This window comes from Aedes aegypti, chromosome 3 (genome assembly GCF_002204515.2).
Source record: "Aedes aegypti strain LVP_AGWG chromosome 3, AaegL5.0 Primary Assembly, whole genome shotgun sequence".
NCBI lineage: Eukaryota > Metazoa > Arthropoda > Insecta > Diptera > Culicidae > Aedes > Aedes aegypti.
The window spans coordinates 298,721,553-298,741,691 of NC_035109.1; the positions used below are offsets into that span (position 1 = coordinate 298,721,553).

Genomic DNA, 20,139 nt, shown 5'->3' on the forward strand with positions numbered 1-20,139 from the left:
GGGAGCAACCTTTTATGATTGGTCAATTTGGTTCCCGAATACATCATTAAAATGAGAAATGACAATGTCTAGAATCTAGATGTTACGACGCAATAGAGAAAGGTTTAAGAAGAGAAATGTCACAATAAAAGTTGAAATAAGTATGGGCAATTTAAGGGACCGTGAAAATGTCGTTATACAGAGATTTGTCGCAATGAAAGTTGTCGCTATAACGAGCTTCGACTACACTTAGTATTTTAACTTTTTTTCAAACTATGCAAGGCTTTGGATTGTGATTCGAAAAACTCAACTTTCAACTCCATTCGAATTTTTAATTTTTCTGCTAAAATAAATAATCACTTTAAAATTTAGTATCTACTTTTCTAACATCACTGCATGGAACAATTTCATCTTCGTTGCTCATGGCGGCATTGTCATGGCCATGCTTCGAACCTGCTTCCACATTATCATTATTCGTCGCCGACGAGGATCGTTTTTCGAACAGTTTGTGAATGGTTTCCAGATCTCGTCCTTTCGTTTCGGGAACGACAGCTATCACAAATACGACTCCGATGGCACACAGGATACTGTACATCCAGAAGGTGCCAGACGTCGATATAGCCTGTAATGGACGACATGGTCAAGTTTGATAGGTTTGTTGAATGTGAAGTCTGACTTCTTACATCTTCCAGAGGATGATAAGTTTTGATGACAACGAACATCACTGCTAAGTTAAACGATCCTGCCAGAGAGCTCAACAAGCTTCTTTGTGCCGTTGGGAATAATTCACCCATCAGAAGGAACGGAATACAACCGAATCCAATGGAGAACCCAATCATAAACACTATGAGACTTATCACTGGTAGATATCTGTAAAAAGAAAACAAAAGATATCATGAATTTTGTTCAAGTCGTTGCCATATTTTGCATTACCCGAAATCTGTGTTGCCGATCGAATTTAAATAGAACGCAGCGCCCATCGAAGCCATGGCGATCGACATTATCACACCGGATATGATCAGCAGTGGTTTTCGGCCCGCTCTATCCACCACGAACAGTGCCGCAAAGTTGCTCAACACCTGCACTGCTCCAACAACGATTGTGGCCAGATGACCATCCAGAGAGCTTCCTGCCGATCGAAAGATCTCCACCGTGAAGAAAATTACCGCATCGATTCCACTCAGCTGTTGAATCGAAAGTAATGCCAACCCGATGGCTAATGGTAGCAGGACTTCCCGTCGGCAGAGGGCCTCCTTGGAGAACGGTTTATATTTTCTGTAATATTGATTGACTGTTAGAAAATTATCAGAAATTTCATTTCAGACAAATACTTCTCCATTGTAGTTCCATTGCTCCCAGCTTTTTGAACCTCCTGGGCTTTCGGGTCGAAGGTGAATCCTTGGAGATGTAACCATTTGGCAGAATTGTGTGCTTTCTCGTGGCGTTTCTTCGTTTTCAACCATACCGGGGACTGTGGAAAGTTTATCACAGCAATGAAAAGGAATACTGCAAATCGAATTTGTTAGTTTGTAATAGTAGTTTCAATCAAATTCCTCACCTGCTACAGAGCAGCAGATCCACGCTAACGTTCGCCACTCGACGTACTTCCCGAGAACGTAAATTACCAATATTCCAGCGGACATCGAAAGGGACGGTAGTGAACCAATAACGCCCCGAATCTTGGGATCGCTGCATTCGCTTACGTAGATTTGTGCCGAGGGAAGCGTCAACCCAGCACCGAATCCGGACAGCATCCTGGCGATTAGCAGAACCTTCCAATCTTCGGCCGTTGCTATCAAGATCCACGCCGTAACCCATACCGGGGACGTTAACATAACGGTATACTTCCGTCCAATTTTGTGCATCAACGGAAAGGCCACCAAACTGCCGAACAGAGCTCCGAATGGTGGGATTGAGCTGACCCATGAGGCAATGTTTTTGCTCGGCAACAGTCCAGGGTTGATGTCATTCATTGACGGTACGGCGGGAGCTGAGTAGCCTCGAACCAGTCCGATGCAGAAGTAGGACAGCGATACGGACAATGAAAGCAATGTCTGCAAAGGGAAGAGTTAGGAGAGGTTGTAAATTTCATGGTGTAATTTATGATGTCTTCTTACATGTGTGAACGTTGTACCACTATGTGTAAGGATTGTACTTGTTTTTTGTAAAAGTCGTAACGCTAAAAACACCCAGATCCCAGAAGCAACATTGCACGGCGGGCCAAATTTGGTGAATTTGAAAGCAAAATTTATTTTTTTGTTTGGTAAAATCGTACCAAAGGCCCTTAGGGAAGGATTCGTTTTGCGAAATTGAGAACAGTTAATTGCTGTTAAGCATCCTGCACAGGATTCTGTAAAACTACCATATGGAATTATGTTGCCCATGATTCTGTGAGTATTGTGCTCACAATTGCGTTAAAATCTAGCTCAGAATCCTTCCTTATACTCAGTGAGAATGGTGTACATGATAATAAAAAAAATCTACGCAGAATTCTGCCAGAATCCACATAGGTATTATTTGGAAATGTTGTCCAGGGTTACTTGGCAATCATGTTCCGGATTTTTGAGAATGATAATTGACTGGAAAGAATTTTGTTCCCAAGATTCTACAAAAATCCATCCCAAAAATGTTTAAAATTTATTTCTAGGATTCCAGACTATATTTCAGTGAGTTAATGTTTGAGCAATTTCTCCTTTTGCCCACAACCTTTTCGTTAGATTGTGGCAGTTGTGGGAGAAAAAAAATGTCTTGTCGATATAACGATATAATGATGACTTATTTATTTTCGATACGTTATATCGTAGCAGAATTTTTTATTATTAATTTTGTTTGTTTAGCTTGATTTTGATGTTATTTTTTTTCTTAATTTTGTTCCAAACAGGCGTTTTCAGCCTTTGTCACGATTTGATTTATTTTCTTCTTTAGTTTTTGTCGAGGTGAACCAGCCAAGGGCTGAAAGCTTCGTTAGCCTTCTATAGTTCCTAACAAAAAGTTACAAATTGTTGCTTAGGGTCGTTTTCGACCCGAAAATTAAAACAACTTGCAAAAATCAGTGTGTTGACCGATTTATGTTCGGTTGGGCTTAAATAAAAGACACACATGTCTAGTTTCAGAAACCCTTTCGGAGATCTAGATTCGGTCACTGTGGCCACCAGAATCCGCTACATTTAAAAAAATCCCTTTATAGACCCTTACTTTGAGAACCTGTAGATTCCTGCTACTCAGCTTAGTGTTCTTATGAGCACTTCCACAGTTATTAACTGAGAGCTTCCTATGCCAAAGTTGCCATTTTCGCATTCGTATATCGTGTGGCAGGTACGATTATACTCTATGCCCGGGGAAGTCAAGGAAATTTCCATTACGAAAAGATCCTGGATCGACCGGGAATCGAACCGAGACATCTTCAGCATGGCTTTGCCATGCCTCTAACCACTCGGCTAAGGAGTGCCCCTAAATAAAATAAGTAATATGATCCTTCCTTATATGTTGAGTAGGTATTCATGTGGACTGTGAATAGAGATTCTCATATTATTTACTTATTCATACCCGATTCCGGAACATCCAAAAAGTCATTTTCCATTGTAGTTTTGTGTATATAATTCTCATCGGTACTATTCGATTGATGGATGTTTTGGCACACAATTTTTCTATAATAAGTATCCAATCTCCGGAGCACATTCCCTGAAAACATTTAGTCCAGTAAGGTCTGGATAATTTGATGAAATTGCTCGGATTTATGCCTCAAAACCATATGGCTGGTGTCCAATTCTTTACGATTTTATATGTTTGGATGTATTTTGTCAAAAGGGTGAATGGATGGTTATTCTGGTCGTTTGGAGCACCGGAATGGCCACCCGAAAATCCGTAATATGGGACCACTAAGTACCAAAACTAGGCATGCGACCTCAATCTTCAGGATTTTATATATCTGTGATTCTTCTAGTTCAATTATAGATAAATGATCACTTTCCCTTGCGGCCCGAGGTAGACAACCCTATGTTCCAGTTAGAGATGTGTTGGGAACCCGCGATCTTATTTATATGGTCGCAATTTACGATTTCATTCGCTTGTGTTGTATAAAAGTTTAATTCTCTTGTGTTCTCTTCCCCAGTTTTTTTTTGTGTTTTGTCCCCTTTGTGTTGGATTGAGGATCCTGGCCATCCGGCAGTCGAATACCGGCAAGAAATCGCTACCAACGCCATGAAACGAAAATCAAGATGCCACGTTATACCTCCCGGATGAGCTGCTGAGAATCCTGATCCCAATCCCTACCATGTCCTTCCTTAAAAAAATGTGACCACTAACCTCGAGCTGCCACGAGTACCCTGGCCCCATCCCATATTAATGTTGAACTGAAAAAGCCAATTAATTGTATTGTAATAAAAATACAAAAAAAAAAGAATTTCGGCTCCGTAAAGCGTTAAACGCATTTGAGCCTCAAATAAACGAAATAGATAAAAAAAAAAAAAAAATGATCACTTTGGCTTTTCTGAACCACCGAAATAATACAGGAGTGACGTTCGGAGATACCCGTTTTGTGGGATATTTAAATACAGGGTGTCCGCAAATTATCCGAACAGCAAAATATGCGAAAGATGATCTCGCATTGAAAACAATGAAAAATCAATGTCCATGTACCTTTTATAATACATCTATATGCTAACACAAAATTCATCTTTAAAAAATTTCGAATTGATTGCTTGTTACTGAGAAAGGCAAATTTAAATTTTTCGGAGACGATTTTCCTGAGGGCCGCTAGTCATACTGGAGATGTGTTATCCCAAAAATCTAAAAGAGATGAATCCAAATGTCCTATTATTATAGTAACCTACAGTTAAGTGGCTTCAAGTAAGACTGGAAATAAAAAATTACACGGTTCAAATCCAGTGAGTTCTACGGACATTTCTCTTCCGTCGTAAAGCACGAAAAACAGCTCTCTTTAAGACACCTCTACACAACTGGCTTGGTTTTACAAATATTTGAGTTCGAAAATGCGTCAAACTTACTTCTTATGAATATAATAAGCCAATGGTTGAAACCATGCAAGAATATTGAATTTATTATACTTGATTGTATAGAGACATGTCTTCAAAGTTTGTACGGATAATTTGCGGACACCCTGTATGTGTATCAAAACTAAATAATCGACGGCTAATTCATCCCGTTCTTAGAGCAATAATAAATGAATGAACACCGAGTGCGCATCGTACCTTTGTGCTGTGCGTACACGAATTCTCTCTGCTCTTGGAAGTTTTTTTAAAACTACCTAAAGCAATAAAACAGTACTTTCCAGTGCTACAAAAACAGTACTTTTCATTGCTAAAATTAAAAACGGTACATTTCAGTGCTGCTAAAACAGTACTTTTCAGTACTATTTTTTCTACTATTGATCCCTTTACGATCCTTGTTTGGACCCGTGCCTTCGATTTTTCGTTGGACCCGTTGGCGAAAGCTAGCGGTGGTAATCCTTCTTGGACACCGTATTGGGAAAAAACCTCTCGAAGGTCACGTCTTCTTATTCACTAAACATGGTTGCAACAACAAATAAAAGGAAGGGTGAATCTCTGAACTCACAACTTGCTTCCAAAAAAGTAGTATTTAAAACTGTCACTAAACGTGGCAAGAATGGAAGAAATGACGTTTCTCCGGAATGCGAACTTTTTTCCAAGGGTGAAATGAATAATAATGATAATTGTATAAAAATGAGCAATCAGTTCGATGTTCTAGACAAATTTTCCGAACACCAAATTGGAGCAGCCTCTAGCCCAGGCTCTTTGATTCAAGTGAGGAAGCAAAGAGTGCCGCCTATCGTGGTCAGTTGTTCCGAATTTGGGGGATTTAGGCAGGAGATCTGAAACTCAAGGTTTCCTTCCAAATCGCAAAGAAAGGAGGCTGTCGCGTTTTGCCGGAAACTCTTAAAGATCGCGAACTTCTTTTCAAACATCTTGAAGAGAAGAAGCACAAATTTTTTACTTATGACGACAAAACTGAACGTTTGTTCAAATTCGTCTTGAAAGGTCTCTCATGTGACTATAAGTCACCTGAAGAGATCAAAAATGGAATAAATTATTTACTTGGATTTTCCCCAGTCCAAGTACCGTGAGGGACCGAAATCCGTACACTTGACCTAATTATCATTATTTTGGTATTTAAATGACTTTATATTCAGTATTAAATGGACATATCTGATCACAATAAGTTATAAGTTGCTGGTAATGCCAACTGTATATAAGTAGGTCATGATTTGAGAATTATAAAAATTAAAACGTGATCGCTTGCATTGTGCTGTGTGGCTTTTTTGCCTTCTTAGCGATTTGCTAACAAAAGTGGATATAGTTTTCAACAGATTAACAATAAAATTCCCAATTTTTTGAGCCCGATGCTTATCACGATGTCTTTGAATAGTAAGTATTTGTTATTCCAATGCAGTGTATGCCGCTTCTGACAAGTACAATAACTATTTTTCAGGTTTATTGTACTTTACGAATTTTGATTCATATTTTCAATTTGAATCTAAATCCGTTCACAGGAAAAGTTTAATATATTTCATCATGTTCTAGCCATAACACATGATACAATGAAGCCCAAATATAGCGCTGAGGATTTGGAGAAAGCAGTTGAAGCATTGCGCAATGGCCAGCATTCTGGAAAGCTGTGGATGCTTTTGGTATATCGAAGACAACTGTCAGAGATGCAACGGCCGCAGCAGGATTGCCGGTGGGTGAAAAGCAGGTATGTTAAATCTATCGATTTTAGTGACATCTGCTCATTTATGCTTTAATGTATAGGTAACTTCGTACGTCACTGCTGTTATTCACATACAATTCACAGTATACGATATGCTAATGCAAAATATGTTAATTTGCGAAGAATTACAAACCATGAAAGTGCTCTTAGAACATAATGTTGTCCAATTTGGAATGTAATGTCAGTAATAGAGAGAAGAAGATAAAAATGCCATCTTTAGCATCCAGGTTTTGAATTGTAAGTAGCTGTACGGATTTCGAATCACAGGTGTACGGATTTTGATTCAACCTTATTTAGGTGTACGGATTTCGATTCAAAGCAAGTCATTTTTATTCCTATTTTTTAATGATTTCTACTAAACTTTTAGATCTTGTTCTAATTATTTACATCTAAAACGAAATTAAGGTAACTGAAAAATGGCTGATCGATTCTCTATACAAACCCACACATTTTAATCATAGGCTTTTATCTGGCTTAGTGCTTAGGTGTACGGATTTCGGTCCCACACGGTAATCATTATGAAAAAGAGAACCCAATCTGGCATGGTTCGGAAAGGGCTTTCCCAAGAAGTAGATGAAAAACCGAATTTTGTACTATACCATTCAATTCCACTAGAGTTTGTATCCTTTGACAGATACGCGTATTTCGACCTCAACTGTAAGGCCGTCTTCAGTGTCGTGTACTAGACTCTACTAAATTCGGTTTTTTCATCTACTAATAGGTATTCTACTAAACAGCTCGAAGATTTATTATCATTTCCCAAGAATATTATTCAGTTCACTTTAACAAAAAAGAACTAAACAATATTGAAGCTTTAGAAAAAGCAAAACTTATGTTCAATGTCCATGTGACATGGGAACATTTCCAGAAACCTGGAGGAAATTTCCAGAACCCCACTCAGTGCCGTCGGTGCCAAAAGTGGGGTCATGGTACAAACAATTGTCGCATGGATGCTAAATGCATGATTTGTGGAGGTTCTTCTCACGCCAAGGACGCCTGTCCAGTGAAGGAAGATACCACCAAGTTTATATGCTCAAATTGCGGGAACAATCATAAGTCCAATTTTTGGAATTGCCCTTCACACAAGTCATTGAGGCTCGTGCCAGGCAGATGAAAGATAATATCCGTTACGATAACGGTCGTTTCCGGAATTTGCCTGGTAGAGTATCGAACAATGCTCATTTTTAAGTTGACGATCGCTTGATTATGAATCATACTCATCAGGAAGATCATAATCATGCTCATTCATAAACTAATTTTAATCCGTCGGGTAGCCGTTCGAATCTTTCAATTTCGAATGTATCTACCCACGGAAAATCCTTTGCCGATATCGTAGCAGGTAATTTGAACTCCTCCACTATTCGTACTATGAGTACCCATTCTATTTGTTTCAAATCAAATGGAAAAAACCCTACCGCCACAGGTAACTCCTTCTCCGCTTCTTCGTCTACCGAAAATTCTAATGGAAAATTATCAGATAATGTACCCAATTCAAGTGATATGTCTGCCTCTGATTTTAGTTTTCTTACTAATGGCTTATTTTTCTTGGTTTATTGAGCAGAACCAAAAATTCATCTATAATCGAACTAGAAGAACTACAGGTATTAAAAACGATGAAAATTGAGGATTGTGCGGTATTTGCCAGAAAACCATTCGCTAGAATTTTTTTCGCCAGAATGACATCCGCCAGAAAGTACCATATGTCAGAAAACCATTTGCCAGAATGTACCTTTCGCCAGAAAACCATTCGCCAGAAAGTATCATTCCCCAGAATGGACCATTCCCTAGATTTTCTTTTTATATTTTTTTTCAGATAAATTTAGTTTGCAATTGTTGGAGAAATATATAAGCCAGAACGTTAAAAAAATGTTAGATTTTGGTTCCTTGGAGACCATAAGCAACCTTCGAATATCCGAGGTTGTGGTTAGTGTGGCTCTAGTATTCTACTTCTTGTACCAGGTACAAATTGCTTCCTTTTAGTTAAAAAAAATGACTTATCGGGCATTCAATGATCAACATCAACATTTTTAACTTTATCAATATGAATTGAACAGGCAGCGCTTAATCCGGAGGGCGCGTAGAACTAAAAATAAAAGAACATACAATAAAAGCTGCTGCACTATGCATAAAAATACCTCTAACTGATTTAAAGATTCAATATTTGGCATGACGGGTTTTTTAATATAAGCTGTACAGGGAAATGTGGTTTGGAAGATTGTTCAAGAGATTCCCCCTTTTTAATCGTAAACTGTTCTTTGAAGTTCTGTTGCTTCTTAAGGACTAGTTAATTTATTATTTACGAAATTTCGATATACGTTGCAATTATTCGTGCCATTTGTTCAATAAAGTAATTAATGCATCACAAACTAAAGTTAGATTTACTATAACAATTTCAGAAGCTTTAAGGCAAATAATACAGTTTTAGAATTTATAAGAACATCCTATTTTTTGTATTTGTATTTTTATTTATTGTTAGCTATTGTGTACGATAACTTGCTGTTTATACAAACGTTTGCTCAAGTCAAGGAAAAACAATTTTAGGATTAAATTACATTGGATAACAAAGCTTTCAACATAATAATGAAAATAAAGTGTTTGCTTCCTTAATTACTATGCGTACGCTGCTTCAAAGCTTCCTTGAAGCTTGTTGCTGATGGCATCGTTCGAAGAGCAAAGGGGAGATTATTCCACTGAGAGATGCCACTCACAAGTATACTCTTTCTAGCGATCGAAGAATACCGTGGAGTTACGAAGGTTCTAGCTCGTTCCATTTGTCCTCGTTGCATATGGTGTTGAAGATACTCAGGCAGCTGTCCATGGTATCCTAGTCTCATAAAGCAGCATACTCGTAGGTGATAGTATTGTTGTAGATCGCAACCAGTGATTGTGTTTCTGAAGGCTTGCGTCGAGTCCCTACGCCGTAGACCATAGACGAAGCGAATTGCAGCTTTGAAACATCGATGAAGTTGTTGTTTTTGCAGGTTCGTAAGTCCAGGGCAGAATACTACATTATTTTTTGAAAAGTGGAGGAATTTTATTTGCCCAAATTGTATCAAATACCCGCAGTCTATTCCCCAGAATGACTCGAAATTTGTATGGATCGTTGAAACTTCGTGAAACTTTAAAAAATCGCTGATTAAAAAAGATGGGTGCATATCTCATGAACCGTTTATCACATTGAAATGTATGAGTGCCAAAAACTTTTCGGGGAAATAGACCACTTGCGAAAACGGCATTCGCAGAATTGGTGTTCGAGGAAACGACATTCGGAGTACCTATTGATATTTGGGAGAAAGTACAACTAGCAAAAAGTTTAAAATGAGGCGTTATTATTATCAATTTAGCGCTCTTGGAAACGTGAACACGACCACTAGTCGGCTATTGTGACGGCCATTTTTGGATTCCGGGATGTTTCACCATGAATTAATTGATCAAAATCGACAAGAAAAATAATTCTGGGGAATGGTACATTCTGACTAATGGTTTTGTGGTAAACGGTACATTCTGGCGAATAGTTTTCTAGCAAATATCGCACAATCAGATTGAGCCGTCGTATGCCTAGTTTTGGTACAAAACCTGCAATGTCCTACAGCACGGGTATCTCCGGTGGCCATTCCTGGGTTATTTCGGTGGCCACAATTAACCAAAGTAGTCATTTATAATTGAACTACACTCCAACCTCTCTTTACGACCGTTCTTGTTACGACGGCCCTTTTTACGACCACTTTATTGCGACCGAAATGCAGATTGACGACCGTTTTTATACATGATCAATATCTTAAAAAGTTATCAAAATAAATGGTCAGGATGTTCAGCAAATTTGTTCAGTAAATTAAGGTGAAGATGCATCGAAGCCAAACCTTGAATTTTCAGGAGCACAAACCTAGAAAACCACCCAACCGTTCGTGCTGAAAATTTAATTCACTGGTCACTCGCTGGTGATGAACAATCGATAACATTTTCAGCGCGAACGGTTGTCTGCTTCTCTAGATTTGTGCTCTTGAAAATTCGAGGTATGGCTTCGATGCATCTTCACCTATTTACTGAACATCTTGACAATTTAGTTTGATAACTTTTTAAGATATTGATCATTTATAAAAACGGTTGTCAATCTGCATTTCGGTCGTAAAAAAGTGGTCGTAAAAAGGGCCGTCGTAAAAAGAACGGTCGTAAAGAGAGGTTGGAGTGTAGTTCAATTATAGATAAATGACTACTTTGGTTCATTGTGGCCACCGAAATAACCCAGGAATGACCACCGGAGATACCCGTGTTGTAGGACCTTAAGGGCAACATGCGGCCACAATGACCACATTGAAATGGGGAATTCAGCCACCAGGCGGCGCCAGTGGGCATCGAAATTTTGTTTTTGTTCTCAGTAGACTGATGCAAATTTTGAAGTTTTTGCTCCTCTATGCTTAAAAGACGTCAATTATGGTAAAAATCATTCTTACAAAATTTGAAGTGATTTGGAAGAAACTTGGTTGTGCACACGCCATTTGATGTTTATATGGAAATTACTAGGGTAACCAATGTATTTTGGACCCCTATATATTTTGGACCCCCTGGGCCGTTTTCCTGCAAATTCCCCACTTTAAATTGAAAGACCAACTCAATTCGCATGCCATTTGGAAAGATAGGGCTGTTCCACACTTGTATCAACCGTTTGTGCAAAGAAAATGTGTTTATTTTATCTGAAAATAATTAAATAAAATCGGTTCATCCATGCAACCGTTACAACACGTTACACACAGAAATTGAAGCCGTCAGATTTTTTTTCAAACGTAAACAAAAACTTTTTTCTAATTTCTGGACTAAAAGCGTAGAATTTCTTCGGTTTTCCATTGTCAATCGATGGATTAGACTATGGGTGAGCATATTATACAACCAGTGTCATGGAATTTGTCGCCACACGATAAAAAATACCGGGGGTCCAAAATATATACTTTGAGGGTCCAAAATGTAGTGGTGTGTCCAAAATAATGAAAAACAGTGCTTCACAATTCAATTATTTTCGACGTTTTTTGGATCCTACATGACCGTTTGGGCATTTTTATCTCGTAGAGAAAGTTTTTCTCTACATTTTGACATGTTCTTGAACTTGGTTACACTGTACAATCAATTAATTGGGACAAAAAACTAAAATCACTTCCTTAGAAGGTCCAAAATACGACCGTTACCCTATACGAAAGGCAAATCTTTTGTATTTAGCCCTCTTTTTCTTCGTCGTAATATTTTATGGAAAGTGAACAAACTCATCTTATGTGAAATCTTCCCAGCTACAACTTTGCCGAAGACCACATTTTGATAGGATGTAAGGATAATTTGTTATTATTGATAACAAAGTCCAAATCATGCTGAGATGATCATTCAATTACTTTCAGAGCAATGTTGCTTGTTTGCTGTAGAACATAGTAGCCTGAATCAGTGCTGTTAAATGTCAAAATACTGGAAAAATTAAAATGCTTATAGCACCCCCGCATGCGAAATATGGCATCAGCAAATGTTGGCAATCGATAGTAATTCGGAAAAGGTTACCGGGAAAAACATGTTACAATGACTTTTTCCACTAGGAGAGACGATATTAGCAATATTTAAATGTCAAAGTCACGTGAAATTCATGACATTTAACCTTTGGCCTGGATTACTTTGATTTATTCTTCCCGCCAGGAGCACCACTATTGCCTGCCGAACAATTTAAAATGCAAACCCACTTTATGATGATGAGTAACAATTTTTCCTGACGTCCAATCAAAATTAGGTCTTCGGCAAAGTTGTAGCTGAAAGGATTTTACATGGGAAGAGTTTGTTCACTTTTCCATAAAATATTATGACGAAGAGAAAGGGGGCTGAACACAAAAGGTTGGCGTTTTCCACAGTAATATCCATATAAACTTCAAATGGCGTGTGCACAGTCAAATTTCTTCCGAATCACTTAAAACTTTGGGAGGATGCTAATTACCATAATTGACGTCGTTTAAGCATAGGGGAGCCGAAATTTCAAAATTTGCATCACTCTTATATCTCAGCATCCTGACTACTTTCAAACGTTACTATTGTAAACGTCATGAGATTCGAAATTCTGCCACCAGGCGGCACTACCCAAGTAACCAAATAGCACTTTAATTCGCTCTTCGTGCTAATATAGGACATTAGCTGTATAACAGCCGCAATAAGCGAATCAGCTGGCTAGTGGTTACTTGGGAAGTAAACATGAAACTTTGTTTTGCAGTTATCTTATGATCCTGACCACTTAAAAAGATGGCGTGTTCGACACAATTGTTCAAGGAATATCATTGTTCAAGCCATGAAATTCGAGATTTTGCCACCAGACGCTGATGAACATAAAACTTTGTTTTGCAAATATCTCAGGATCCTGTTCACCTAGAGAGATGACGTTTTCGGCAAATCTTTTCAGTAGCTCAAGATTAATAATTATCCAGAGAGATTCGAGATTTTGCCATCAGATGGTACTAAAATGAGAACTAAACTTTTGTTTTGCCGATATCTCCGAATCGAGTAGTGTTTGATCAGTACCTTGTCACTTGCTCCTGCGGGGGTGGGCGACAAACTATTGTTCGTCTTACGCAATGTGGTTATCGAATCATCTCGCGAATTCAGTGAACAAGGATCGCATCACCATAGATGACTTCCAGAACCTTACCTTATGCAGATATACAGGGTGTTTGCTTCCTGGTTGTGCATATTTTTAGAGTAGATAGAGGACCTTGAGACATGAAAAAGTGTCCATGGAACATAGGGTCGGAAATCACTGCTAAGTGATTTATTCAATATTCGATGTTTTAAAACTGACTCAAATTTGATTTTCGTTATCTCACTAACCACTTATCAAAAAAATAATCTGAGCACATGAATGGAAAGCCTAAACCTTCATGCTTCAAAGCTTCTTGGACGTAAAAATTGTATAAAATGTTTTAAGTACATTAATTTTGACATCTTTGAAGCGAACACCCGAAAAAATACGCTTATTGAAGGTATTCTGCTAGTTTAATGTATGGCAATATCGTTTTAACAAAAAGTGTTCTTCTAGAAAACATTGATCATACTGTTTTCTACCAAACTTCTTTGGAGACCAACATTGGTTGACTTACCGTTTGACCACAATCGTTAGGTCAAAATCATGCATAAAACTCATCGAACAGCTGAAATCATCGCCATGATTTCATTAAATTGTGCCTTTGGCAGCCCTTCCTATTCGCTCTTTCTCTCGCAGCGTCGAATGTTGAATTGGTTTTTGAATCGTTCTCGGCTGAGCGTATGACGATGCGTGTGGTTTAAAATTCCTTGCTGACTTTATATCCTTGCACTTGCAGTCGTGCTGCGGTGCAACACGGTTGGCGGAAGGGTATGCATGAGTTCGGAAGATAAACTTCCCCATGCCATGAAACTGCATGAGATTTATTTTAATACTCATAAGAAGTGTTTGATTTTTATTAGAACAGATATTTTAGGGGTAACAAATTTGCTTCCTTTCTCTGGCATTACGTCCCAATTGGGACAACGCCTGCTTCTCAACTTCTTATGAGCATTTCCACCGTTAATAACTGAGAGATTTCTTTGCCATTTTTACACGTTTATATCTTGTGGTAGGTACGAAGATACTTTATGCCCTGGAGAATCGAAAAAAAAAATCTTTTCAAAAATTCCTCGACGACTCTCAGCATGGTCTTATTGAATAGCTGCGCGTGTTCCGCAATGGCTATGTGGGCCCCTAGAAAATATGGGCGTTCAATAATTACGCAAGCATTTAGGGAAGGGGGTGAGGCTGGAGTGCGTGTATAAAAAAAAATACAATGGAGGCTTTATACGATTGAAGCTAAAATTACGTAACGTGTAAATCAATTTTTTTTTTTTTTGTTTTGTGGGGTTGAACTCATATGCATTTCCATGACGAAATTCCTAGAAGCTTCATGCCCGAATTCTCTGGAAACCAGAAGTCAGGAAAGGAATACCGATTAATTTCAAGGATATTTTTTATGAAGATGCTGATGGAACTTCTAGAGAAATTCTTTTTTTTTTTTTTTTTTAATTCTTTAGAGATGTTTTGATTATCCTGCAATCATTTACCTCTAGAAAAAATATTATGTTTAATCACTTATCTTTCGTTGTTCCGTTATCCATCTGTTGTTTTTATCTGCTTCCACAAAAGTTTCTCCTCCTTTCGCATATTTCTTGAGGAATTTCGTATAAGAATCTCTACTCCAAAATTCAACACTTTCAAGAATCTTAAGATAAAAGCAAAATTGCGGAATTCTTATATGCCGAAAGCACCTCGTTTACTAGCTGTTCTACCCAGTCGTTGAGCAATATTTACCTTATACGTATGGTTCTCATTTCAGGAATTCCTCAACTAACATTCAAAGTAATGCAAGAATTTCTTCCAAGATATTCACTAGAAAAAAGTTGGTTTAGAACTTTCGCAAGTAGGAAAAAATGATAATCAGTTTTCGAGCTGTTTAGTAGAATTCCTATGAATAAAACAAAACCGTGAATGAAACTGTAGTTAATCAAGAAAAATGTTTTCTACACCAAACTATTCGACATTTAATTATAGTAAATTCTACAAAACAATTTAAGCTTTACCGTCAAGTATTTATGGAGATATTTTAGAACTTTCAAAATTCTATATGAGATCTGTTGATTTTTCAAATCCCCAGAAGAATTGCTAGTGCTGTTCTTCCTGGGATTCTTCCAGGAGTTCCCCCTGGGATGCTTCGAGGAGTTCCTCCTGATATTCTTTCAGGAGTTCCTCCTGGAGTTCTTCCAGTCTTTCTCCTGAGAATCTTCAAGGCTTTATCCTGGAATTCTTCCTGGAGTTCCTCCTGGGATTCTTCCAAGAGTTCCTCCTGAGATTCTACAAGGCGTTCCTCTTGGAATTTTTCCAGGACTTCCTACTGGGATACTTCCATGAGTTCCTTCTGGGATTCTTCCAAGAGTTCCCCTTGGTATTCTTCTAGGAGTTCCTCCAGGGTTTGTTCCATGAGTTCCTCGTGGGACTCTTCCAGGAGTTCCTCCTGGGGTCCTTACAGCCTTTCTTCTGAGATTCTTCAAGGCTTCTTCCAGAAGTTTCTCCTGGAATTCTTCCTGGTGTCCTCCTGAGATTCTTCTAGGAGTTCCTCCTAGGATTCTTCCTGGAATTCCTCCTGGGATTCTTCCATGAGTTTCTCATGGGATTCTACCTGGAGTTCATTCTGATTTTTTCAGGAATTCCTATTGGTTTTCTTCTAGGAGATCCTCCAGGGCTTCATCCAAGAGTTCCTCGTGGGACTCTTCCAGGAGTTCCTTCTGATATTCTTACAGGAGTTCCTCCTGGGGTTCTTCCAATCTTCCTCCTGAGATTCTTCAAGGCTTCAAGGAACTCCTCTTCTGGGATTCCTCCAGGGGTTCCTCTTGGTATTTTTCTAGGAGTTCCTCCTGGGATTCTTTCAGAAACTCCTCCTGGGATTCTTCCAAAACTCCACTAACATTAAACTTCAAACACATAGTATCAAAATATAATTTTTAATATTGAACCTCCACTGAAGTCTTTGAGAAAAAAAATATCCCTGAGTATGAAATTTTCCAGAATTTTTTTCTGAAAACTTATATCAAGAAATTCTCTAAGATTTATTATCAAAGAATCTTTGCAAAAAAATCACAAATTAATTCCGAGAGGATTCCAGAAATAAATGTTAAAACAATCTCTGTATGAATTCTCAGAGGATATCTATAGATGAACCCATGCAGGAACACAATCACGAATCCTTAGAAACGTCCCTGAAATAACCCATAGAAAAAATCGTGAAAATATCTCTGATGATATTTCTGAGTTATCTTTAGAGAAAATCCAGGAGGAGTTACCCAAACCAATTTTATCCCATATAGAACTCCCAAAAAATCACAGAATGACCCCTGGAATTCCAGAAAGGAATCCCTGAAGAATTCTTGGAGGAACTCTTGCGAGGAATCCAGGAGAACCTTCCGGAAAAAATTAAGGAGGAACTTCTAGAATAAATCTAGTTTGGATTCCAAGAAGAACTTCTGAAAAAAATCCTAGGGGGAACTCCCAGAAAAATCCCAGGAGGAACTCCTGGAGGATACTCAGGAAGAACGCCTGGAAGAACCCCAGGAGGAACTTCTGGAAGAGTCCAAGAAGAAACTCAGAAGAATCCCAGGAGGAACTCCTGGAAGTAAACCAAGAGGAATTTCTGGAAGATTCCCAGGAGCAACTCCCTGAAGAATCCCAGGAGTAAGTCCTGGAAGAAACCAGGAGAAACTTCTGAAAGAATCCCAGGAAGAACTTCTGGAAGTATCCTAGAAAGAACTCCTGGTAGAATTCCAAGAGGAACTCCTGGAAATATCCTTGAAAGAATTCCTAGAAGAATACCAAAAGGAACAATTGGAAATATCCCCGGAGGAGCTAATCGAAGAATCCCATGAGGAACTCCTGGAAGAGTCCCGGGAGGAACTCCAGGAAGAATCCTAGGAGAAACTCAGAAGAATCTCAGGAAAAAGTCCTGGAAAAACACCAAGAGGAATTTCTGGAAGATTCCCAGAGAAGGACCTGGAGAAATCCCAGGAAGAACTCTTAGAGGAAACCCAGGATGAACCTCTGGAAGAATCCCAGAAGTAGCTTCTGAAAGAATCCCAGAAGTAGCTTCTGAAAGAATCCCAGGAGGAACTCCTGGAAGTATCCTAGAAAGAACTCCTGGTAGAATACCAAGAGGAACCCCTGAAAAAAACAGAAGGAACTCCTGAAAGAATCCCTACAGGAACTCATGGAAGAACCCCAGGACGAACTCATGGAAGAATTCCATGAGGAACTCCTGGAAGAGTCCTAGAAGGAACTCAGAAGAATCCCAGGAGGAACTCCTGGAAGTAAACCAAGAGGAATTTCTGGAAGATTCCCAGGAGCAACTCCCTGAAGAATCCCAGGAGTAAGTCCTGGAAGAAACCCAGGAGAAACTTCTGAAAGAATCCCAAGAGGAACTTCTGGAAGTATCCTAGGAAAAACTCCTGGAAGAATACCGAGGGGAACTCCTGGAAGAATCCCAGAAGGAACTCCTGGAACAATTCCAGGAAGAACTCCTGGAAGAATTCCCAGAGGAGGACCTAGAGAAATCCCAGGAAGAACTCTTAGAGGAAACCCAGGATGAACCTCTGGAAGAATTCCAGGAGTAGCTTCTGAAAGAATCCCAGGAGGAACTCCTGGAAGTATCCTAGAAAGAACTCCTGGTAGAATTCCAAGAGGAACTCCTGGAAATATCCTTGAAAGAATTCCTAGAAGAATACCAAAAGGAACAATTGGAAATATCCCCGGAGGAGCCAATCGAAGAATCCCATGAGGAACTCCTGGAAGAGTCCCAGGAGGAACTCCAGGAAGAATCCTAGGAGAAACTCAGAAGAATCTCAGGAAGAAGTCCTGGAAAAACACCAAGAGGAATTTCTGGAAGATTCCCAGAGAAGGACCTGGAGAAATCCCAGGAAGAACTCTTAGAGGAAACCCAGGATGAACCTCTGGAAGTATCCCAGGAGTAGCTTCTGAAAGAATCCCAGGAGGAACTCCTGGAAGTATCCTAGAAAGAACTCCTGGTAGAATACCAAGAGGAACTCCTGAAAAAAACAGAAGGAACTCCTGAAAGAATCCCTAGAGGAACTCATGGAAGAACCCCAGGAGGAACTCATGGAAGAATTCCATGAGGAACTCCTGGAAGAGTCCTAGAAGGAACTCAGAAGAATCCCAGGAGGAACTCCTGGAAGTAAACCAAGAGGAATTTCTGGAAGATTCCCAGGAGCAACTCCCTGAAGAATCCCAGGAGTAAGTCCTGGAAGAAACCCAGGAGAAACTTCTGAAAGAATCCCAAGAGGAACTTCTGGAAGTATCCTAGGAAAAACTCCTGGAAGAATACCGAGGGGAACTCCTGGAAGAATCCCAGAAGGAACTCCTGGAAGAATCCCAGGAAGAACTCCTGGAAGAATTCCCAGAGGAGGACCTGGAAAAATCCCAGGAAGAACTCTTAGAGGAAACCCAGGATGAACCTCTGGAAGAATCCCAGGGGTAACTTCTGAAAGAATCCCAGGAGGAACTCCTGGAAGTATCCTAGAAAGAACTCCTGGTAGAATTCCAAGAGGAACTCCTGGAAATATCCTTGAAAGAATTCCTAGAAGAATACCAAAAGGAACAATTGGAAATATCCCCGGAGGAGCCAATCGAAGAATCCCATGAGAAACTCCTGGAAGAGTCCCAGGAGGAACTCCAGGAAGAATCCTAGGTGAAACTCAGAAGAATCTCAGGAAGAAGTCATGGAAAAACACCAAGAGGAATTTCTGGAAGATTCCCAGAGAAGGACCTGGAGAAATCCCAGGAAGAACTCTTAGAGGAAACCCAGGATGAACCTCTGGAAGTATCCCAGGAGTAGCTTCTGAAAGAATCCCAGGAGGAACTCCTGGAAGTATCCTAGAAAGAACTCCTGGTAAAATACCAAGAGGAACTCCTGAAAAAAACAGAAGGAACTCCTGAAAGAATCCCTAGAGGAACTCATGGAAGAACCCCAGGAGGAACTCATGGAAGAATTCCATGAGGAACTCCTGGAAGAGTCCTAAAAGGAACTCAGAAGAATCCCAGGAGGAACTCCCGGAAGTAAACCAAGAGGAATTTCTGGAAGATTCCCAGGAGCAACTCCCTGAAGAATCCCAGGAGTAAGTCCTGGAAGAAACCCAGGAGAAACTTCTGAAAGAATCCCAAGAGGAACTTCTGGAAGTATCCTAGGAAAAACTCCTGGAAGAATACCGAGGGGAACTCCTGGAAGAATCCCAGAAGGAACTCCTGGAAGAATCCCAGGAAGAACTCCTGGAAGAATTCCCAGAGGAGGACCTGGAAAAATCCCAGGAAGAACTCTTAGAGGAAACCCAGGATGAACCTCTGGAAGAATCCCAGGGGTAACTTCTGAAAGAATCCCAGGAGGAACTCCTGGAAGTATCCTAGAAAGAACTCCTGGTAGAATTCCAAGAGGAACTCCTGGAAATATCCTTGAAAGAATTCCTAGAAGAATACCAAAAGGAACAATTGGAAATATCCCCGGAGGAGCCAATCGAAGAATCCCATGAGGAACTCCTGGAAGAGTCCCAGGAGGAACTCCAGGAAGAATCCTAGGTGAAACTCAGAAGAATCTCAGGAAGAAGTCCTGGAAAAACACCAAGAGGAATTTCTGGAAGATTCCCAGAGAAGGACCTGGAGAAATCCCAGGAAGAACTCTTAGAGGAAACCCAGGATGAACCTCTGGAAGTATCCCAGGAGTAGCTTCTGAAAGAATCCCAGGAGGAACTCCTGGAAGTATCCTAGAAAGAACTCCTGGTAAAATACCAAGAGGAACTCCTGAAAAAAACAGAAGGAACTCCTGAAAGAATCCCTAGAGG

The 20,139-nt window shown here is 39.6% G+C and overlaps 1 protein-coding gene across 1 annotated transcript in view; it reads right to left on the bottom strand.

Annotated features, from left to right (window-relative positions):
* Positions 1-290: 290 nt before the first annotated feature.
* LOC5568696 (facilitated trehalose transporter Tret1) overlaps positions 291-20,139 on the bottom strand; it is a 34,487-nt gene continuing 14,638 nt past the window's right edge. The window contains exons 2-6 of the mRNA XM_001652469.2: positions 1,538-2,033; positions 1,311-1,485; positions 913-1,254; positions 663-849; positions 291-601 (exon numbers count right to left, since the gene is read on the bottom strand). Coding sequence (XP_001652519.1) covers positions 341-601; positions 663-849; positions 913-1,254; positions 1,311-1,485; positions 1,538-2,033 — 1,461 coding nt within the window. The 3' untranslated portion in view covers positions 291-340. The remainder of the gene's footprint in view (positions 602-662; positions 850-912; positions 1,255-1,310; positions 1,486-1,537; positions 2,034-20,139) is intronic.